General features: G+C 40.7%; 1 protein-coding gene across 2 annotated transcripts in view; it reads left to right on the top strand.

The window, feature by feature from the left end:
* trip4 (thyroid hormone receptor interactor 4) overlaps positions 1–18,899 on the top strand; it is a 58,422-nt gene that overhangs the window by 36,852 nt on the left and 2,671 nt on the right. The window contains exon 13 of one of the 2 annotated variants that reach the window (XM_053238171.1): positions 2,811–3,531. The exons of the other annotated variant lie outside the window; for it this stretch is intronic. Coding sequence (XP_053094146.1) covers positions 2,811–2,884 — 74 coding nt within the window. The 3' untranslated portion in view covers positions 2,885–3,531. Of the gene's footprint in view, positions 1–2,810; positions 3,532–18,899 lie in introns of those variants that run through there. 2 annotated transcript variants of the gene reach the window in all.

Below are 18,899 nucleotides of genomic sequence, written 5' to 3'. Positions count from 1 at the left end.
AACCTGACAAGTTGTTCCAATCATGTTAGTTGGCATGCAGTGACGAGAGCAGATAGCTTCCGTACCTAAACGCCGGAGTACCAGGGATCAGTTCTCTGGCCCGCTCCTGATATCAAAAACTGCGTTCTCATTTCACAAAACATACCAAATTCTTGGGAAATGTGCCAAACTCTTCCGGAAAAGTATACGGACAACCATAGAGAATTGGGAGCAATGTAGCAATTTATCAACCCTGCTGATATGGTTGCTCTGAAATCCACTGATGCTATACATAGAGAGTTCCATTTTCCTCCCATTTATGAGATGATGGTGATATTCAGCCTGATTAATGAGTCGAGCGACGTCAGCATGAGGCCGATCGATTTTCATTGCTTTACACTCATTAGTGTGAATACAGGTCGTGCCCAGATCCTGACACGGAGGTTCAAGCGCCTCCTGCTCCCTCCTAGCTTTTGATGAGCTGCTCTTTGGTGGCTTACCTTCCCCCTTGTCTTTTATTACACAGCAATTTTACTGTCCATTAACAGTGATATTGTGCACTCTGCTGCCATGTAGATATCTCTGAGCAGTGGACACTTGCTAGCATGGACAGCAGAAGAGGAAGCACTTATTCCCTCGACAGACAGACGAACAGGGTACATTCTGCCGCCTCTCTGTTTGTGATAGTGTAGTCTCTTTTGACATGCTTTGTCATGTGCTGTCCTTTGCAGAAAATCAAGCTGAGGCTGCAGTTAAAGGAAAACTCCACTCTGAACGACTTGCCTATGAAGTTGCCTTATAATTACCTCATCTTCAACGGCATCCAGGATTATTTCGTATTGATAATTTGGTTTAAACTTCTTTCATTGACATGTTGGTTTATTTTCACTTAACAGTTTCCTATATTACAGGTTCCTACATTACAAGGTTCGACTACCTACAGATAGTGGTGCTAGTGGGATTTAGCCTTTGTTTGATCTCTACCTAAAGTACCAATGTAGCGGCGCTTTAGATCTTCAGTCTGCCCAGCTCTCTCAACCTCGTCATCTGTACACTCTGCTCAAACAGATCAGGTTCCAAAGCTTTCATGCTAATACAACTGTCAACACCATCACGCTAGTCATCCCGTAGATCGCTAACTAGCTGAGCCAGGTCTTTGTAACTCGGCACAGCTACATTGTGTAGCTGCATTGCATTCTGGAGTCCAACATTTGCGCCAACGTCTCCACTACCTCTAGGTCAGATTTTTTTTTTTTTTTGTTAATATGACTTTGAACGTAGATGGAAAATGGTGAGTGAGAAAAGAAGCCCTTGTTTTTTTAAAAGCTAACCTGACTGCAAAACCTGACCATTATAGTTTTTTTTTTCTCTCTCATTAAACAACGTTGAACTGCGCTAGCAATAACAATGTGCCTAAGTGATGTAAGAACAGTAATACAAATACATCACCAACCAAGATATTAGCCACAGAATCGCTAAACACAAAAGATTTAATGCTTACAGGAGGGGCAGCAGTGAAGGTTAGGCGAGGCCCGTCCTGATTTCTCTCACTTTGGTTGTTTGGCCGCCAGCCAAAAGCCTGGACTGTTAAGGGGATGTGTTGCTTTGTGCAAGGCTTCAGCTATGGCAGGAATTTCCCCTGAAGTCTGCTGTAGTCAGTCCCAGTGTGGCAGCCCCATGCCTTTAATTAAGCTCCCACCCTCAAAGAGAATCCACTTCCAGCCACTTCAGCCTTGCAATTTGAATGTGGCTGCAGAGGCTGGTCTCGCGTCCCAGTTAAGCAATGAATCCATGAAGACACAGCCCCTGATCGTGACTGCAGTAATTAGAGACCTGTTGGGTTTATATTTGGAAATGCTTGTCTGCTTGTTGCTGGAGAGAGAGAGAAGCTGGAAGCTGATGCTGCAGCTGCATCAGCTATTATATTGGCGCTTTTTTAAAGGCGTAAAGGCAAATGAACAAATGACTGTATATCAATTAAAACAAATGTAGCCATCCGTTAAAAAAAATGCTATATTGTGGGGTTTAGCCTAAATTGTAGCTTGGAATCTTCTTTTATGTAGAAACATTTTCTTTTTTTGTTTAGTATTGTCACACATTTTCATGTGTAATTTGATGTAATGGCTTGCCACATTTTGAGCTAAAGATATATTTGAGCTTTTGCCTTCTAGCCTGGTCCTGCTATAACTCAATAAGCAAATAATCCAAAATAATGAAATTCTAATCCCTGGTTTTCCTCCAGTGAAAGATTTCAAATAGTTTCGCTCCAATTGGACATATCTGACATCTCCCTGTAGGCGATAAATGGATAAAAACGGATAAAAAGCATGTTGTGGTGTTCACTAATAAATACAAATTGTAATCATTGGTGAATTGCTGTGGTGTAAAAGGAAGAAGATGCTTTGGGATGCGTTGTTATCACTTCACGGTGGTAAAAGTAACACCACTTGACGTCAGGCTGCATCACACTACACTGTCATTGATCATTTTCCTATAACAGCACACCCCATCTTGTGTCATTCCTTATGTATGCTACGCTGTTACACCATTATGTGATCTTGTAACTTGTGTAAATTGTGATAGATGGAGTTCCCAGTGTATTCTGAAAGACACACACACATACACATGCTTTCATGTTCAGATTCTTATCTTATGTTGAATATTTATCTCCAAATCTCTGCCTTGGAGAATTTCAGGAGGAAAAAACAAAAACCCTACTCAATGTCTCATTGTGCCGTTTTTCTTTTTAAGCCCGCCGAATAATTAGCCTGTGTATTTTTTTTTTTCTCCTGAGCTCCTTCTAACCTTGCCGTTGCGTTTTTTCCTAATAGCCATGTTTACTATTTACGCTGGGAGTTCCGGTTGCAGCCACCTCCGTCGAGGGTCAGAGCTCCCAGAGGGATAATCCACAGCCTGATCTGCTCGGCTCTGCTGTCTTTGTGCTACGGAGAGGGAGGATGGAAGACGGAGGACTGGGGGGAGGGGATGGGCCGAGCTCTCATAAACACTCCACTCACACTCCTCTCCCCTATCCCCATGTATGGACTAGTCTTTTCTCTGCACAAGAGGCTCGCTGAGCTCATGTTTACCCTGTAACATCCATAGTACTGAGGGTACTCTCAGGCAGGAACACATTGTCAGGTTTTTTATTTTTTGGAAGTGCTTCAAAATGTCAAACCATATCACCTAAATTACAATGACAGGTACAGTTTTACAGTTTGCGTAGAGGATTAATAAAGAGCGAAGCAAATCTCCATGGCAACATGTCTATCCATTTCTTTCGGCACAGTCTCACTCTCTTTGACGTGTTTGCTCTCAGCTGCTTCTGAGGTGAGCGCCGTGCTCCACAGATGGACTCTATGAGCGTTAATGCGTTGTGGCGTGAGATTGGCAAGCGTCCAGGAGCCGCTCAATGAGGCAGAGCCGAGCTCTCTCTGCCTCGCGTCACTGTTTATTCTTCACCGCAGTGCAGCCGAGCACCTGAGCTAGGTTCTGGAAAAGTGCGCTTACACTCAACTCCAGCTGATCCTCTCCAGTCTCCACTCTCCATTCGTCGTCCATTACTTTCTCAAATACACCCCCCCATCAAAAAAAATGCTTAGCCTTCTTACCCCGGCACCCATTTTGATAAATATCACGAGCAGCGTTTAATTCTGCTCTCTGTGCTAGGAGGTCTAGAGGAGCCGATCTGACCTAGTTTCTGTGTGAGCCCACATTCAGAGAGGCTAAAACCATGTTTCCTGCATCTTTGTTATACCTTGTTAGAAAACAAGTAACAGTATTTTTCTCCTCTGATGAGCTGAAAGGCAGAACATTCTTAATTCAATCAACTCTATAGTGAGCTTGCTCTGCCGATGGTATGCGGGTATGAATTTAAAATATGCAGAACAAATATTCTACCAGCTTCTCTTTTTTTTAATTAACTTAAAACATCTTTAAAAATAAATAGTTTTGAGCATATATTGAATATCAGGCGTGGACTAATGATGATAAATGCATGAAAGAGAAAGCTCTAGTGCGCTTCCCGGTCTCATGTTTTGGTTGTTCGGAACTCAGCTAGATTCGGCTAAAACCCGGCAACAAGTATTTCGCAAGCTAGTTAGCGATTTAAGTCACTAATAAAGACTTAGCGAAACGGACATGTTTATTATTATCTAATTTAGCACATGGTGTTTGCGACCTCAACAAAAAATTATCAAACGTTTCCGGTATGAAATGTTATGATGCGTTCGTTTCTTGAAAATTAAAAATATTATTCAAGTCCAGCTAGCTTTTTTTTCCAGTCCTTATGTCTAATTGATATGCAGTTAATTGTGACTGTACACAGTAAGTAGGAGAGTTTTATGACAACTTGCTCAGTGTTACACACCTGCATGATTCCGAAGAGATCTTGTGTCAGCTGTTTACGCTAATTAATCCAGCTAGTGAGAACCATCAGCTAGATCACCCTCAGGCCGATGTGTGTAGTGCAGCAGGTTGCAGGATTCGGTACGATTAGCTCACGCTGTAGCTACAGCCTCGAGTTGTGTAGTGGATTAGGTTTAAACATCGCTACAAATGAAAAGGTTTGTTTTGCGAATGTCAATACGTATTTTTTTTTTCTTCTGTTTGTTGAACTTACATGTCCAACGAGTAACTATGAATAAATAACGAGTAGTCTGGACAGGACAGTGATTTGTCCACCTCTGACTATATATTAGATTTAGCGATGTGATGGTTTGAAATTTTATAGTAAAGTTCAAACGTATCACGGTATTATGAAACCATTAAAACAAAATCACATGAAATATGAAAATCAGCTCACAATATTTATTATCCTTAGAATATTTTGTTCATTTTAGTTGCAGATTAATTGGATGACTTTAAAGGTGAAAATAAAGTTTAACATCTTACCACAATTAAACTGATTTCTGCATGTCTATGTTTTCTGCCGTAAATCACCACTAATTTTTAAAGCATCCAAAAGAATCCATTTGGGATCTGATTTGAGGAGGATTGTTTCACTGAACTCCCGAGCCTCTACCATATATAAGACCATGTAGACTGAAAATTATTCAGTTCTCCAACAAAAACTAGTCATTTTAATTCATTAAAGCCAGAACTTTGTTCTGAATCCAGCTGCTTGTCGCCGCACTGTCAGCTACACATCACACAAGACGCAATCTGGTTGAAGGTAGAACAGTTTTTGCTAGTCGGATTCAAGCTATAATGCTGTAATGTAATCGAACACGCTTGCAGACGTGAAATTAGCTTTGGACAACGAATAGGAATACATCAGTCCTAGCACCCGATTAACCCATACCATCAAAATCAGTATGCACACAGTCGTCTCATTTTACTGCGATTCTTCAGCACGGCCTCTCAGATGCACTCGTGAAAGGCATGGATCCATGTTGCTAATTCCATCAGTTACACAAAGCACGACTAATGCAGGATTGCTGTTGGAGCAGCTTTTAAAGCCATTTACTTCCCTTTACTCTGAAGGACAATTTTTTTTCCCTGGCATAATGTCTTTCTCACATATACTGACACAACCCTCTGTTTAAAAAAAAAAAGGTTTGAAACAGTTGCAGCATTACATACAAAAAAAGAAAGGAAAAAAATCAATCTATCCTGATGGCTGATAGGTAGTTCCCTTTGTGGCTCTTAGCTGGAAATTGGAAGCAGGGCAGGATAATTGATTAAGCTTCAGGCCGCTTTTACAGATGATGGATTCCAGTAGTCGAACTGCTTACTTCTCGTTTCTGAGGTGGCGCTCGCTCTCTGAGCGTCGAGGCATGGGGGTAACGGTCATTTTCAGAGCACTTGTAGATTTAAAGGATTTGTGAACCCGGAGGCATGCGAAGCTGATCCATTTCCAAACAGCCCTGAGAACATGGCGTTCCAGAGAGCACAAGAAAACCCCCCCCTCCCCTTTCCTTCACCCCTTTCCTTCACCTCTTGCTGTGGTTGTGATAAGATGAAAGGTTTGGATGACAGTTTTGCGTGTTGGCACTCGTAATCTGAGCTGGGATTTCAGTCGCTCCTGTTTGGCCATTAGCGCAGCTTTATGATTGCTCATGCTCAAACATTTCCTGAAGTGCCACGTCCAGCGCTCAGTACTGAGTAGTCAGTAATTTCCTGTTGATACGCCGAGACTTGGATTGAATTGTTAACGTTAATGTTTTAGCGCATATCACGACAGAAAGCCATTTATCATCGCCCACTACCTCCACTGAGGGTTATTAGCTTGTGTGTGTGTGTGTGTGTGTGTGTGTGTGTGTGTTTGCTGAGATCAGAGGCACGAAGTCGCTGAGAGCTCCTACAGGGAGATGTCAGATAGAACCGGCCAGCTGCGCATGGCTTCTGGCCACGTGTGCGGCTCAATTTCCATTTTTATTAACAATCCCGTTCCCTCTTTCAGCGAGACGGATGGACGGGGGCTGACAGATCAATGTCATTCTCCCCTGCAGCATGCCATAGTGTGTGTGTGTATGTGTGTGTGTGTGTGTGAGAGAGAGAGAGAGTGTATGTGAGTGCACGCTTAACCGCTTCTTGCCCTTTCCTGCACTGCTTTGCCCAGAGGGAGTGACACACTGAGTGATTTCTGTGTGCTATCTTTCCATGCTTCTTATCCCAGGGAAAGCAGTGTTTGTCAGTGCTACACTGTAGAGGGTGTGTTTTTTTTTTTTTGTTTGTTTTTTTTCCTGGCAAGACCAAGAGCTAGAGCTAGAAGCGGCTTGCTTGCAGAATCGTTGCATTAATGTTGAGCTTATTGTGCTGCGAGTTGTAATTCTCAGAAATCTCAGCACAAAGAAGCAGTAAGCACGTAGAAGGAGGGGGGTAGAGCACAAGTGTGCAAACGGGAGGCTCTCCCCTGCTGGGTTTGATTCATGTTTGCATATACAATCGAGAGGCCCTGATAGCTGGTATCCCACGAGCGATTTCCCTCCGACACGTCCAACCAGAGCAGCAGATCAAACTGCTACGGGTTCAGCAAGATTCATGAGTTAAGAGCCAGCGGGGCTTTGCGCGCCGCTCTCCGAGACATCACAGACTCTCTCCTGAGATTGAGCTGTGAAAGAGGGCTGCTGCTGCTGAATGCTAAGTGTGTGTGAGTCCACTCCTTGCCTGAGAGAGGCAAAAAAAAAAAAATCAGACACGCTGCTCAATTTCCTGCCCATCAACAGTTACATTCTGCGATTTCCATCTGCGTGTGTTGATGTGTCGGGCTTGTCATTTTTTTCCTGCCATACTTGTCCACCCTGCAATCTGCTTGCTCATTCATTCATTCATACGCGCACGCGTTCACGGACACGTTTGCAGATGTCTCCGTTTGCCCTTCCAGCAGGGAAGCTTGAGTCGGTCTTCCCCCTAGAGAGCAGCTGATCGTTAAGCAAGCGCTGCCTTGAGAGGGCCGAGCACACAGGAGCGCCTTGTGACCTCTGACTCTCTCGAGAGGGGTTACCGAGAGTCAGGCAGAGAGAAAGAGAGAGTGAAAGAGAGTGCCGCTGGCTCCGGAGCTTTAAGATTCTCTGCGAGCTGTCAGCACTGACACATTTCTCCCTCTGCTCTGCTGCACAGATATGCAAATCCGGCCTCTTCAAAATGCAGCACACTAGATCAGCCTCAATTTATTCCTCTGCCTCTCTCTTGTGCTGTCTCACTCGCTCGCTCGCTCACTCGCTCACCCCCACCCCTCTCCATTTTCCTGCTAAGCCTCCACTGTTCCTAGCGCTGCTGCTAATGAAGATTTTCTCCTCCCGCCTCTCCCTCTTTAGAGGGGAAGAATAGAATAAAGAGCTAAGCAGTGTGTGAGTGCGGGGGAGCGGCCGTGTACTCGAGTGTTCTCATTAATGAATGATAATGGAGCCATCATATCTTGTGTATAGAGGACTGTGACTAATTGTGTGCCGCTGTTCTCACCCGACGATCCACACAATCTGAACTCCAGAGCCGCAACGAAACGGTTCAGCGTCGAAATCTTCTCACCTGGACGTCCAGTTTGCAAACACTCACTTAAATGATTCTGAAAGGAAAGGCTGCTGGTAGTGTGTGCACACACACACACACACACACACACCAATATTTCTGATTATCAGAGATTATCAGACATACGTGAAAATATATTTGGATACAATTTGGAAAAGATCAGTAGTGCCACTTGAGGCTGTGTGGACACCTCATATGACATCCACACTGTAACCATGACAACACTTTTACCAGTCCTACGTAGTATCAGCTAACTAGCTAGCCTAAGTTGCTCCGAATTTATTATTAGCAGTAATACAGATGAAGTAAAGACTGGTGTAACTCTGATGATGAGGAGGTTGTTTGCCTTCACTGTAGCTTTGGAGGCAGAAAATCAAGAGAATTTAGCTGCTTGTGCGACTCAACCGTAATATTAAATATTATTTAATAATATAATATTTAAAGTTGGACGTCACTTCACATGCCCATCCCAGGTTGCTATTTTTTTAGTTACATTTGTAATGAAATATTTTTGTCTCCTTCGCTTACTATTCGCTCACTAACAAGACTCATTTTGTCCTCCATGTTGATTTTTCCAGCTTGCCCCTTAACTCACGACCTGATTGGTCAGGAGGTAAAAAGGTGTCTGACATCACTCTGTGCTTATCTTAAAAGTATAGCTTTTTTTTTTTCAACTTTGAAAGTGTCACGACCCAAAAAAAAAAAAAAAAAGGAAGCCAGTGGCATTTCATAAACTGCAAGGTGAGTGGAAAATGTGTGCTGTCATCGAAAAAAAAATGGCAAAGCAGCCTTACTATGATAAGAATAATATTAGCATTCTGGCTTATGATTGCTTTTGCTAACTAGCTACCCTTGAAAAACCACATGGATTTTCTGGACTAAATCATGAAGGTACAGTTACAGTCTCTAAACTTTTACAACCTTTCCTGTATCATGAATTTTAACGTGATGTTACAGTGCAGAAGAATGATAACTTAGCAAGTAAGAATATCTTACATATAGACAAATACAACTAATATTTCTCCTTATTAGATTATTAAGCCTACATCTAGATATTTGTACTTATGTCGAGCTTGAAATTGTCTTATTTGCCAATAGAATAAGTTCGTTTTAAGTTTGAGATTAGTATGAGATTAGACATAGATTAGCTATGTCTAGAAGTAGGCTTAATGGATTTATATGTTAGATCATAATCTCATAATGAAAAATATTAGATAACGTTTTCTTTATTCAACATATCTTGAATATCACTTGCTGTCAAGCGAGAGCTATCACGGCGATTTCTCCTGACAGCTAGCATCCAGCTTGCTAGTCAGCTAAAATTATGATGGACAATAAAGGACACTGCTATGTAGATGATGTAATCCACAGCAACGTATGTATTTTAAATCCATCTTGCTATAAATCTGAATAAATATCATAAGCACTGCTCATCCGTGAAGGTGATTAGGCCGAAGAAGCATTTGTAGCCAGGTTATTGATTCAGTTGTGCGTGCATGTCGATGGTTATCTGCTTAGGTTCTCAAGAGTAAGATGTGCTGCTCTGCATGGTACCAATTGAGTACAGAGCTATCCATTGCTCCAGCAGTAACTCTGTTTCACTCCAGGCTCTTTGTCTGACAGGGAGACAGAGTGATTAATTCGCTCGCAGGGAACAGTTGCAGGAATTATTAATGGCTGCAGCATTAATCTATTTTCTCTGTTTAGCCCATTAGAATGGGCCACCCTGACTCAGAGCAGGGTCGGCTCATGGCGTGGCAGACACGGCGAGACTCCTTTCAGTCTCGCTAGCAAATTCCCTCATCCTCAGTCCCCCGCTTCAGCAAACCCCCAAACCCTGGATGGCAGGTGGAATTGGTTAGTGTCATAGTGCATTAGGGGTATGGCCGTATCCCCACCGTGCCCTCCTGTTTCAACAGGGGGGTATGTAAAAACCATAGAGTGTACCGTGGAGTTGTTGAGTTTCAGCTTTAAAAAAAAAACCCACACAGCTTGTGGGAAGCCTGAGAGCTTTGGTTTCAGTCCATCCCTGCAGCAAGAGGAATCTGGTCTGACTAAAAGCAGCCAGGACTCTCAGTTCCTACCAGGAGATTTGAGCTCATTGAACAGACTGCATTGAGGGAGCAGAGAGCGTCTGCAAGCATTCAGCAAGGCTCCGCATGAAGCGCTCCAATTATTAAGGCACTCGCAAGCTAGATGGAGAAAAGCTGAATCAAGCCTCAAGGGTCAGCAGACCTGCTTTTGCACTGCTGGGTGTTATCCATGTCTGAGTCTGCAGTTTGCCTGGGGGATGGGTAGAGCAGTATGAAAAATTCACAAGGTGATTAACCACAGATAGACAAATATAGTGGTTTTGTGGATACATCACAGTATCTGCTTGCACCTTAATGGTTGCAAACAGAATTATAGAAATACAATTTTTAAATATCTTGTAGTGTGTTTCAAGGTGCAGAGACAGAGATTGAAACCATTGGTTGCTGAAAATGCTATTACTACTTATTCATCTCTAACAGTAAGGGAAACAGTTTTGGCTGGTGGTGATGTTAGATGAGAGAGCTAAAATCCAATACCTATCAATAGATCGACAAATGAACTGTTAGGGTTGACCAATACAATATATGCCGAGGTCTCAATGATACTACTACTACTAATAATAATAATAATAATAATAATAATAACTGAGTAACCGAAATGGGCTAGAACATAATTAGCTCATTGGAGCTTAAATCTTGGGGGCGTGTCACGATGTGTAATCATGTTACAAGACTGTCACTGATTGGCTGGTGAAACTTCAGTGTTTATTAAGTAAGGAATAAAATACTTGGTGGTGTGCTATTATAGGAAAATAATCCACACCAGGGTAGTGTGATATGACACACAGAGTTTCTATTACCACCCTGAAGTGGATTCTTTTCCTATAACTCCACGTCCTGAAGTGTTTCACCACAGCAATTTGCCAATAATTACAACTTTTAATTGTAACCATTTATAGCTATGTTTAACATTGTTGAACTTCCATGAAACATTATACATTATTATATACATTATACATTATATATACACAGTATATTTTTTATGACCAGCATTTTTCTGTGTTTTAGAAAAATAATTCACACCTTCAGATTCTAACAGTTTTTAACAGAATTTAACAGTTATGTGGTATAAATCACATTAGTGATTCTAATAATATTTGGCCAGGTCGTCATTGTAAATGAGAACTGCTTCCCGATTGACTTACCTGGTTAAATAAAGGTTATATAATAACACTAATGTTAATATTGTTTGATTTTTGTTTGATTTTGGGTCAGTCCACCTCAAATCACCAGATTTTTAAAAAATATTTCTGACTGACCATCTCAGATTTGCTTCATACTTTCTGGAAATAATGTCAATATTCCCAATAACTAGTGTACCAAATTTCAGGCTTGTATATGTGCATTAGTTGTTGAGTTATAGAGGCTTTAAAAAAGTGGGAGTGGCTCTAATTTAACTTTTAAAACACGTGCTACAGTCCAAAAATGATAAAGTTCTGTTAGGATTACTTTTAAACTATTCGTGCTAGATGCATGAAATTTTCAGGGATTGTTAACTAGTATAAGATGTCTTTAACTTCTGAAATTTTGCACACTATTTGTTCCAGAAAGTATGAAGCAAATCTGTGATGGTTGGTTGAGTAGCCTCCATCTCCATGTGATTTCACATGGATTGACCCTTTTTGTCCTGTTGAGTCACTATTTTCCTTTTCTGTTAAGTACCCTTTCTAGGACCTATAAGTACCCTTTTTGAGAATAGACTTCTGAAAGGTGACTAATTGTAGAACACCAGATCTTTAAACATTCAAATGTGGAATTTTCACAGCCTTGGAATACTTAAATATTTTAAAAATATAAAAAAAATCTGTTCTGACAATACACGCCACATTGACTACGTTTACATGCACATCAATATTCAGATATTAATCGTAATTTGGCAATATTCTAATCAATATTGAGTCATGTAAACGCCTGTCCCTGGAATGTGCCTGTTTTAATCAGAAATTTGTTGTAGGTAAACACCTTATTCAGAAAATCCACTGAAAGGAGATATATGTGCATGCTCAGTCCGAAAGGAATTGTGTTTGCTAACAGATGCTTAGCTTAACAGATGCTTACTCGACCCTTTCCATTTCGAGGCAGTGTTGTCGGGCATTTTTGATGGGGAGAAGAGTTAGAGTCCTAATTAAATTAGTGTGAAAAAGTAGTAATACAACTAATAACTGAGTGTACTCTGTAACCAATGGCAGCATCTTGAATCTCCCAGGAAATAACGGCAGGAAAGGAAAAGCGCATGTATACAACAGCCGTGTATACAGGAATATTCCGATGCCTGTACGCATATAAACATCGTATTCGGAATATGGCTGCGACCCGAATATAGACCTTAAACGTAATTTGATGTGCATTTAAACGTAGTCATTGTTTGGGATTGCATTTATACCACATATACAACAACATTAATCATATAGAACTATTTCAGATTTTCTCGTTATGGTCTTCCATCAGACCGCTAGCTGACATGTTTCATGCGTCAGCAAGTAGACAGCACCGTTGTACAAACACGCTAAATCTTGTCCAAGCTGCACTCAATCTCTCTGTTCTTATTACATTATAATTCCCAGTCATTTGGCTGAACTTAACTCATTAACATGGCTAATACCACTCCAAACTAATCACAGGGCTCCAGCTGTCTGAGCGTATTACAGCCTGAGACTGAGTGCCTCTCTCCTTCCTCCGTCCTTCACCGCTCACGTCTGCCACGACTGGCTTTAGTGAACTGACATGATGTGACAATGTAATAAAAACTGTCGAGTGCACTCCCCCTCCCCCCTGAGCGCAGCTATTGCCTCGTACCTCTGCTCAGCCTCATATCATCACTCTGAGGCCTGTCATAATGGTATGGAACTGATCTTTTCTGTGTGTGAATGCAACTGCTCATTTAAATTGTGAGTGTGGAGTTGAATTATGCATAAGTGTGTCACGGTGTAATGGTGAACTGGAGGTTTAGAAATAAGGGGTAGGATACTGAATGTGTTATTTTTTCCCTCCACTGCTGGCTGTATGCCATGATACAGTTTTTACACAATGTTAAATAGGTTCAACTGCTCAACAAGGGTGAGCTGGAAGGATAATACACGTTCCTAAACCAGAAGAGTTTCAACTTACGTTATTCGTTAACACACTGTGATACTAAATATCAGTCATTCAATAAGCATTTTCCAATCATAGATTCAAGAAATATATATTCCTTTCAGTTATAATTAGGAGTTAGGAATATATATTTCTTGAATCTATGATTGGAAAATGCTTACTGAATCACTTTTTTTTTTTTTTTTTTACCAGAACTGTGTGGTAGTGTCACAATGATTGACAGCGAAGACAATTCCTGAAGTGCTAGTGCTAGAAAAGTGCGTAGGGATGACAGCTACACTTTCACTGCACTTTTGTTTTTAACCGCAAATCATGATGTCGCATGATGTGTCAGTGTGTTTTGTACGCATTTCCAGTAGCATGGTGATGTGGAAAGAGGAAAAAATCAGGTTGTGGTTTGTGCACACTCGACTGCTACTTCTCCGTTTAAGCTAGTTTAAAAAGCTACGCTGATCAGCGCAAGGCACTGCAGTGTGTCGAAGCAAAACTCGTATCGCGTCGCATAATAAAATGCGTTTAACGTGAGCTTTATTGTCTTCTCAATTAACTGTACGATCTCGTGGCAGCCAGCGGCTTAACTTTTGTGGGCGAAGATCAGTAAGATCAGATTGACTGTTGTGTTTTTTCCGTTTCTCACTCTGTGACATTTTATTATACAAATGTGTATGTAATGAGTGTTATAAAAATGTGTTAGATAAAAATAGAGCTTGCCTTCCTGCTTTTTTATGGCACTTGGTGTAGATTATGATTATGATTATCTCAATCATAGTGCATCTGCTAATACCGTTCCTTGTTCATTAAGAAAGCAAGCTAAAACTTAAATAATGTATATAAAAAAAGTTTGTAACATGCTTTTGCTCAAGCACAAAGAGGCTGAGGGAGCAGGAAGGAGGTCACTAGTTAGATTTTGTAAGACATCGTGTCTATCGCATATAGTCCCTATCGCTCACATATAGTCCCAAATCGCTAGAAGAAAACCAACATTTTTTAAAATGTCTTAACCAGGGGTCCAAGTGGCGCAACAGAAAACCCTTCACCCAGAAAAGAGATCACGGGTACGAATCCTGACGATGCCAAGAACCAATGGAGCAGACTTGTCCATGCTTTCTGAGTGGGAGGGATGACAGACTCTCTCTCCCCTGTCAGTTACTGTGACATTAGCCCATCATGGGTGTCTGTGAGGTCACGTATGCAGAAGAGGGCAGACAGTGCTTCAAAAGTGTCTTGGAGGAAGCCTGTGTTAGCCGGTGGTATGAAATTATGAAACTCACTTGACAGGAGCTTTAGCAAAGCTTGTTACTACAGTTATTAATCCTAAAGCATATTATACTGTAACTACAGTAAATAATAGAAAGGGATGTACTGTGAGGAATGTAAATCTGGAGACACAAGGTTCAAGCATGATGTTTACCCAATGATACACACATTTCTTCTTACTGATGCTCAAATGAACACTTTTTTTTAGTGGCGTATTATATTGTGTAGCACAGCATTGTATCTCTCAGCCTCAGCGAATTGACAGAATTTTGTGTTGTTGTGTTTTCTCGCATCATTGCCCCGTCACTACAACGCACACAGAAATCATCCGGCTTTTCTAAAGTGAAATGCAAGCATTCTTCCAGCACTTTCAAGTGTAACAGGTAGAAATTTAAGCTGAATATACTGTATACACCACAAAGATTGCAACTGGAATATGGTTATATGATTCTGAACACTTTGAAACTGATCGATTGTACCATTGTACCGTACATAGTTTAATTTCACTGTGTTATAATGAGATTGTTAGCTATTTGGCACAAATTGTAAATGTCAGGACATTGATTTTGAGCAGCTGAGTGTAACAGTTTAATGTAAAGGAGCAGATAATCATTTATTACTTGTAGCGCTAACTCTGTGGAGAGAATGTTTGGAACTAGAGGCTCACGATCGCTATTACACACCAAGAAAATGTAACTAGCTCCAAGATTACGAACTTACAGAATGATTTTGTGACAAGAAAATGCATTTTTAGCCTTTTAAGCATCTGTATGAACCCTGTATCAAGCCTGCGTTACATAAGACATCCTGTAACGTTTGGGAAGCCAAAGACACGATTCATCATGTTTGATCTACAGGCTAATAAATACATCAGGTGTGCTAGCTAGCTTTAGTAGCACAGCCATTAAGTTAAATTTTTCTTTATTAAAGACAACAGTTCAGTGTAAAAAGGTGTAAGACTCTCAGCTTTATGTAAAACATATTCCCTAAAAAAATGCTTATTGACTATAGGAAAGCATTTTAAAATGCTACATTTAACAGAATTTTAATATATTTACGCTGTTTCATTGTTAAATTAAAGCTTCATGTCATTCCTTAACACTCGAGTCCTCAATTGGCTTACTGCTTTTATAAAACAGTGCCAAAAAAAACAATATAATAAACTTGTGTTCAGTAAACAATATAATTTATTATTAATAACATTTTGAAATGAACAATTCTTCAGCCATGCAATATCATTCATTAGGAGGAAGATTTTGTTGCTAAGTAACATAACATTCAAAGATTAAGCATTTCCATGTACAAAGCAATGGTTTGATCATTAGGACAACTGATCATTCATAAAAAATAATTTTAAAAAAAGACAAAAATAGGATTTGATTATATGATCAAAGCCCGTGTTCAGTAAATAATTTAATTTGTTTTTCATGATATTCGCAATAAACAATTCATCCGAACTAACTGATAGTGTAACTGGTTTATTGGTTTGAAACCTGGCAGATTAATACAGAGTTTAACTGTGATGTGTTCACGTGTGTGCATCAGTTTTTAGAACAGAAACTATTACGTATTATGTATCACACGCTTTTGAATGTTTTCACAAAGTATATAATTGAGAAAATGATTTACCGTTCCAGCTAAGGTTAAAAGGCTTTGGCTAGTGAGCAAGCTAGTAAAAATCACGCTTTACCCTTCCCCAAAGATCTGTCTTTAAAATGTATTTCCACTTTCAAGATCATCAGATGAGGGTTTCCCAGTAGTGGAAGTGAGAAATCTTTGAAGGTAATGCTGTAAGATCGCATTTATCTTTCTATTTTTATTTTTTTTTAACTGTCAATTCTTTCATTGAAATCTTTGTTGATGAATTTTATCTCGTCTCCAGACAAGTGAGAATACACTGTGCAATTCATTCATGGCACTGCCTTTATTAACGTTTCTCATTTATATTCCTGGGACATCTCTAATTATGGATCGTTAGATTTTATTGGCGTCTCACAGCGAACAAGCGTCTCGATGACTCTCCATTTCCATATGCAAAACCCCACGTCCATCCACCCACCCTCCTGCGTTAAAAGCACTATTGTGTGCCTCTCGCTTGTTGGAGAAAAGCCGGAGAGCTCCGTGTGAACCACAGGCCAGGATGAGAGGAGGAGGGGGGAAGGGGGAGGGGGAGGAAGGGAAGGCGAGGCTGATGATGAAGTAGCAGCAGTGCCGTGGACACACTGCACCCATTATTGGCCCGGCTCCCTAGCTGCACTGTGGGTAATAAACTGCTCGGCAGCAGCCCCCCAAACAGAGCAGCAATCAATGGGAAATTATCTCGCCAGATCGATATTCCAGGCTCTTAGTAGTTGCCTCAGCAGCCTGTACGGACGCTGGATGCTGAACACTGGAACTCGCTCACGATCGCCATTTACACAGCTCAGCTCTTGAGCGCTCATCCGTAATATGTAGTTGTCATCTTCTTAATATCGCATGCTTATTGCGTCCACTGGCGTGCGCTTTCATCTCCAGGGCTGGAGCTTTATTAAAAAGAATGATTTCGTCTCTCTGCATAGAAACACGCTTTACGACGAAGCACACACTTATGGAAAGACGTATTCCTCAAATGAGCGTTTCTGATTTGTTTGCCCTGCAAACATATCTGACTTATTCTGTCATGTCTGGCACTGCAAGATTCTCTCACGTCTTTGGCAGTGTGCTTTGAAAATCTTGACAGATCTGTCGGAGGAGAGTGCTCTTGGACAGCTTGTTTACGTTCTCATTTCCCCCGAGCTCAGCCTTAATGAGACAAGACAGATAAAAAGAAAACAGCTGATGAGAGCTGCTGCGTTTAACTTACATCATGCTCTCAGACTGCAGCCCCGACTGCGCAATTACGCCTGTCAGTGCCAGCTGTTCACTTCTTAAGCCAGAGGTGGCAGGGTGCGTTAGCTGTACGCTCTTTGCAGCGTTCTTCATCAATAAGAAATTCCTAATCTGACAAGTCATGTTTTTCACTGATGTAATTCATGCTCTCTGCTATAGTGGTTATTTGAGGACACTTTACCTTCCCAACAGAGGCTAACAAGCTTCCTTCACCATTCAGCATTAGCTAGTGAGCGAGCTAGTAACAATAAATCACCGTTAGCCCCCTTGGGTAAACATCAGTCTTTTTATTTACATCCACTTTCAGGACAGGGTCGCCAAATATCCATATCCGTATCTGTATTCGTATCTGTATTATGCTGCGTTCAACTAAAGCTCGTAACTCGGAATTTCTGACCTCCGACTAGGAAAAAACAAACAAAGGCCCTCTCAAATCGGAAAGTCGGGACGGTCTCCTAAACCCTGAGTTCAGCAAGTGAAATCAAAATGGCTGTTCACAACATCAACCGTAAGCAAAGTAGCACTTCTTTACTTTTAAATACTGTATATACCAGCATTTGCTTTAGAGCAATCAACACAGAGACATTAAATATACATCACTCATATCACTAATGTTAGCTAGCTAGCTAGCTTTTGTTAATAACAAAAGATGAACATGGAGGTGCCCATGTTTTTTCCGCACTCTGTAACTTGAACACACAGTCGAAAATGACGATTCCGAGTGTAGACTTCCAACTTCCGAGATCATGCTGCATTCGACTTGTGTCATAAGTGGTAATTCAGAGGTTGGAATGACGTCATTTCTTTTTTTTTCGACCCTGTTACTAAGGATCACCGCACATTAATGTTAAGGAATGTGGTGTTTTTTTTTTTTTTTGTTTTTTTTTTTTTTGTGGCTCGTATCTGAATAAAAAGCTAGTTTTGCTTTCACGTTTAGAGTCAGGTGACATATTTGTTTTGGTCCTCAAATTCAACCAGATCTTTTAGTCAAGCTTTCTTTAATTAAAAAAAATGAATAGTGCTCCTCCTATTCATATCTGAATTTTTTAGAACACATTCAGTCCATATTATATATATATATATATATATATATATATATATATATATATATATATATATATATATATATATATATATATGTGTGTGTGTGTGTGTGTGTGTGTGTGTGTGTGTGTGTGTGTGTATATATATATATATATATATAATGTGTGTGTATATATATATATATATATATATATATATAGCCTTAAAAGTGTGCCTTAAAAGCTTTTCACCATGAATCTGAAGTGGAAGCTGATGACTCATAATCCCATAATGTTATTGATTCACCTCCAGTGTCTACGATGGCGTAGGATGCTTCAGGCCACCATTATGTCGCTTTTCCAGTCTAAGGAGAAAAAAAAAACCTTTAGTTTCCAGGCCAAGCTGGTCACCTGACCACATGCGAGGATCCCGGCACAGATCACATTAACTGGCCTTTGTGCTCTGGAGCTGAAATGCCTCCAGGGTCTTTAAGGTTAACAGCTAGATAATAACCCTGAGCTTTTCTCGGTTAATTGCGATTCAGGATTTGGTAGGAGGAACTAAACACATGGAGAGCTTGTTTGCCTGACACAGTTGGATATTGGTAAATTGGAA

This window comes from Pangasianodon hypophthalmus, chromosome 11, assembly GCF_027358585.1.
Source record: "Pangasianodon hypophthalmus isolate fPanHyp1 chromosome 11, fPanHyp1.pri, whole genome shotgun sequence".
Lineage (NCBI taxonomy): Eukaryota > Metazoa > Chordata > Actinopteri > Siluriformes > Pangasiidae > Pangasianodon > Pangasianodon hypophthalmus.
This window is presented reverse-complemented; position numbering and strand designations above follow the sequence as displayed.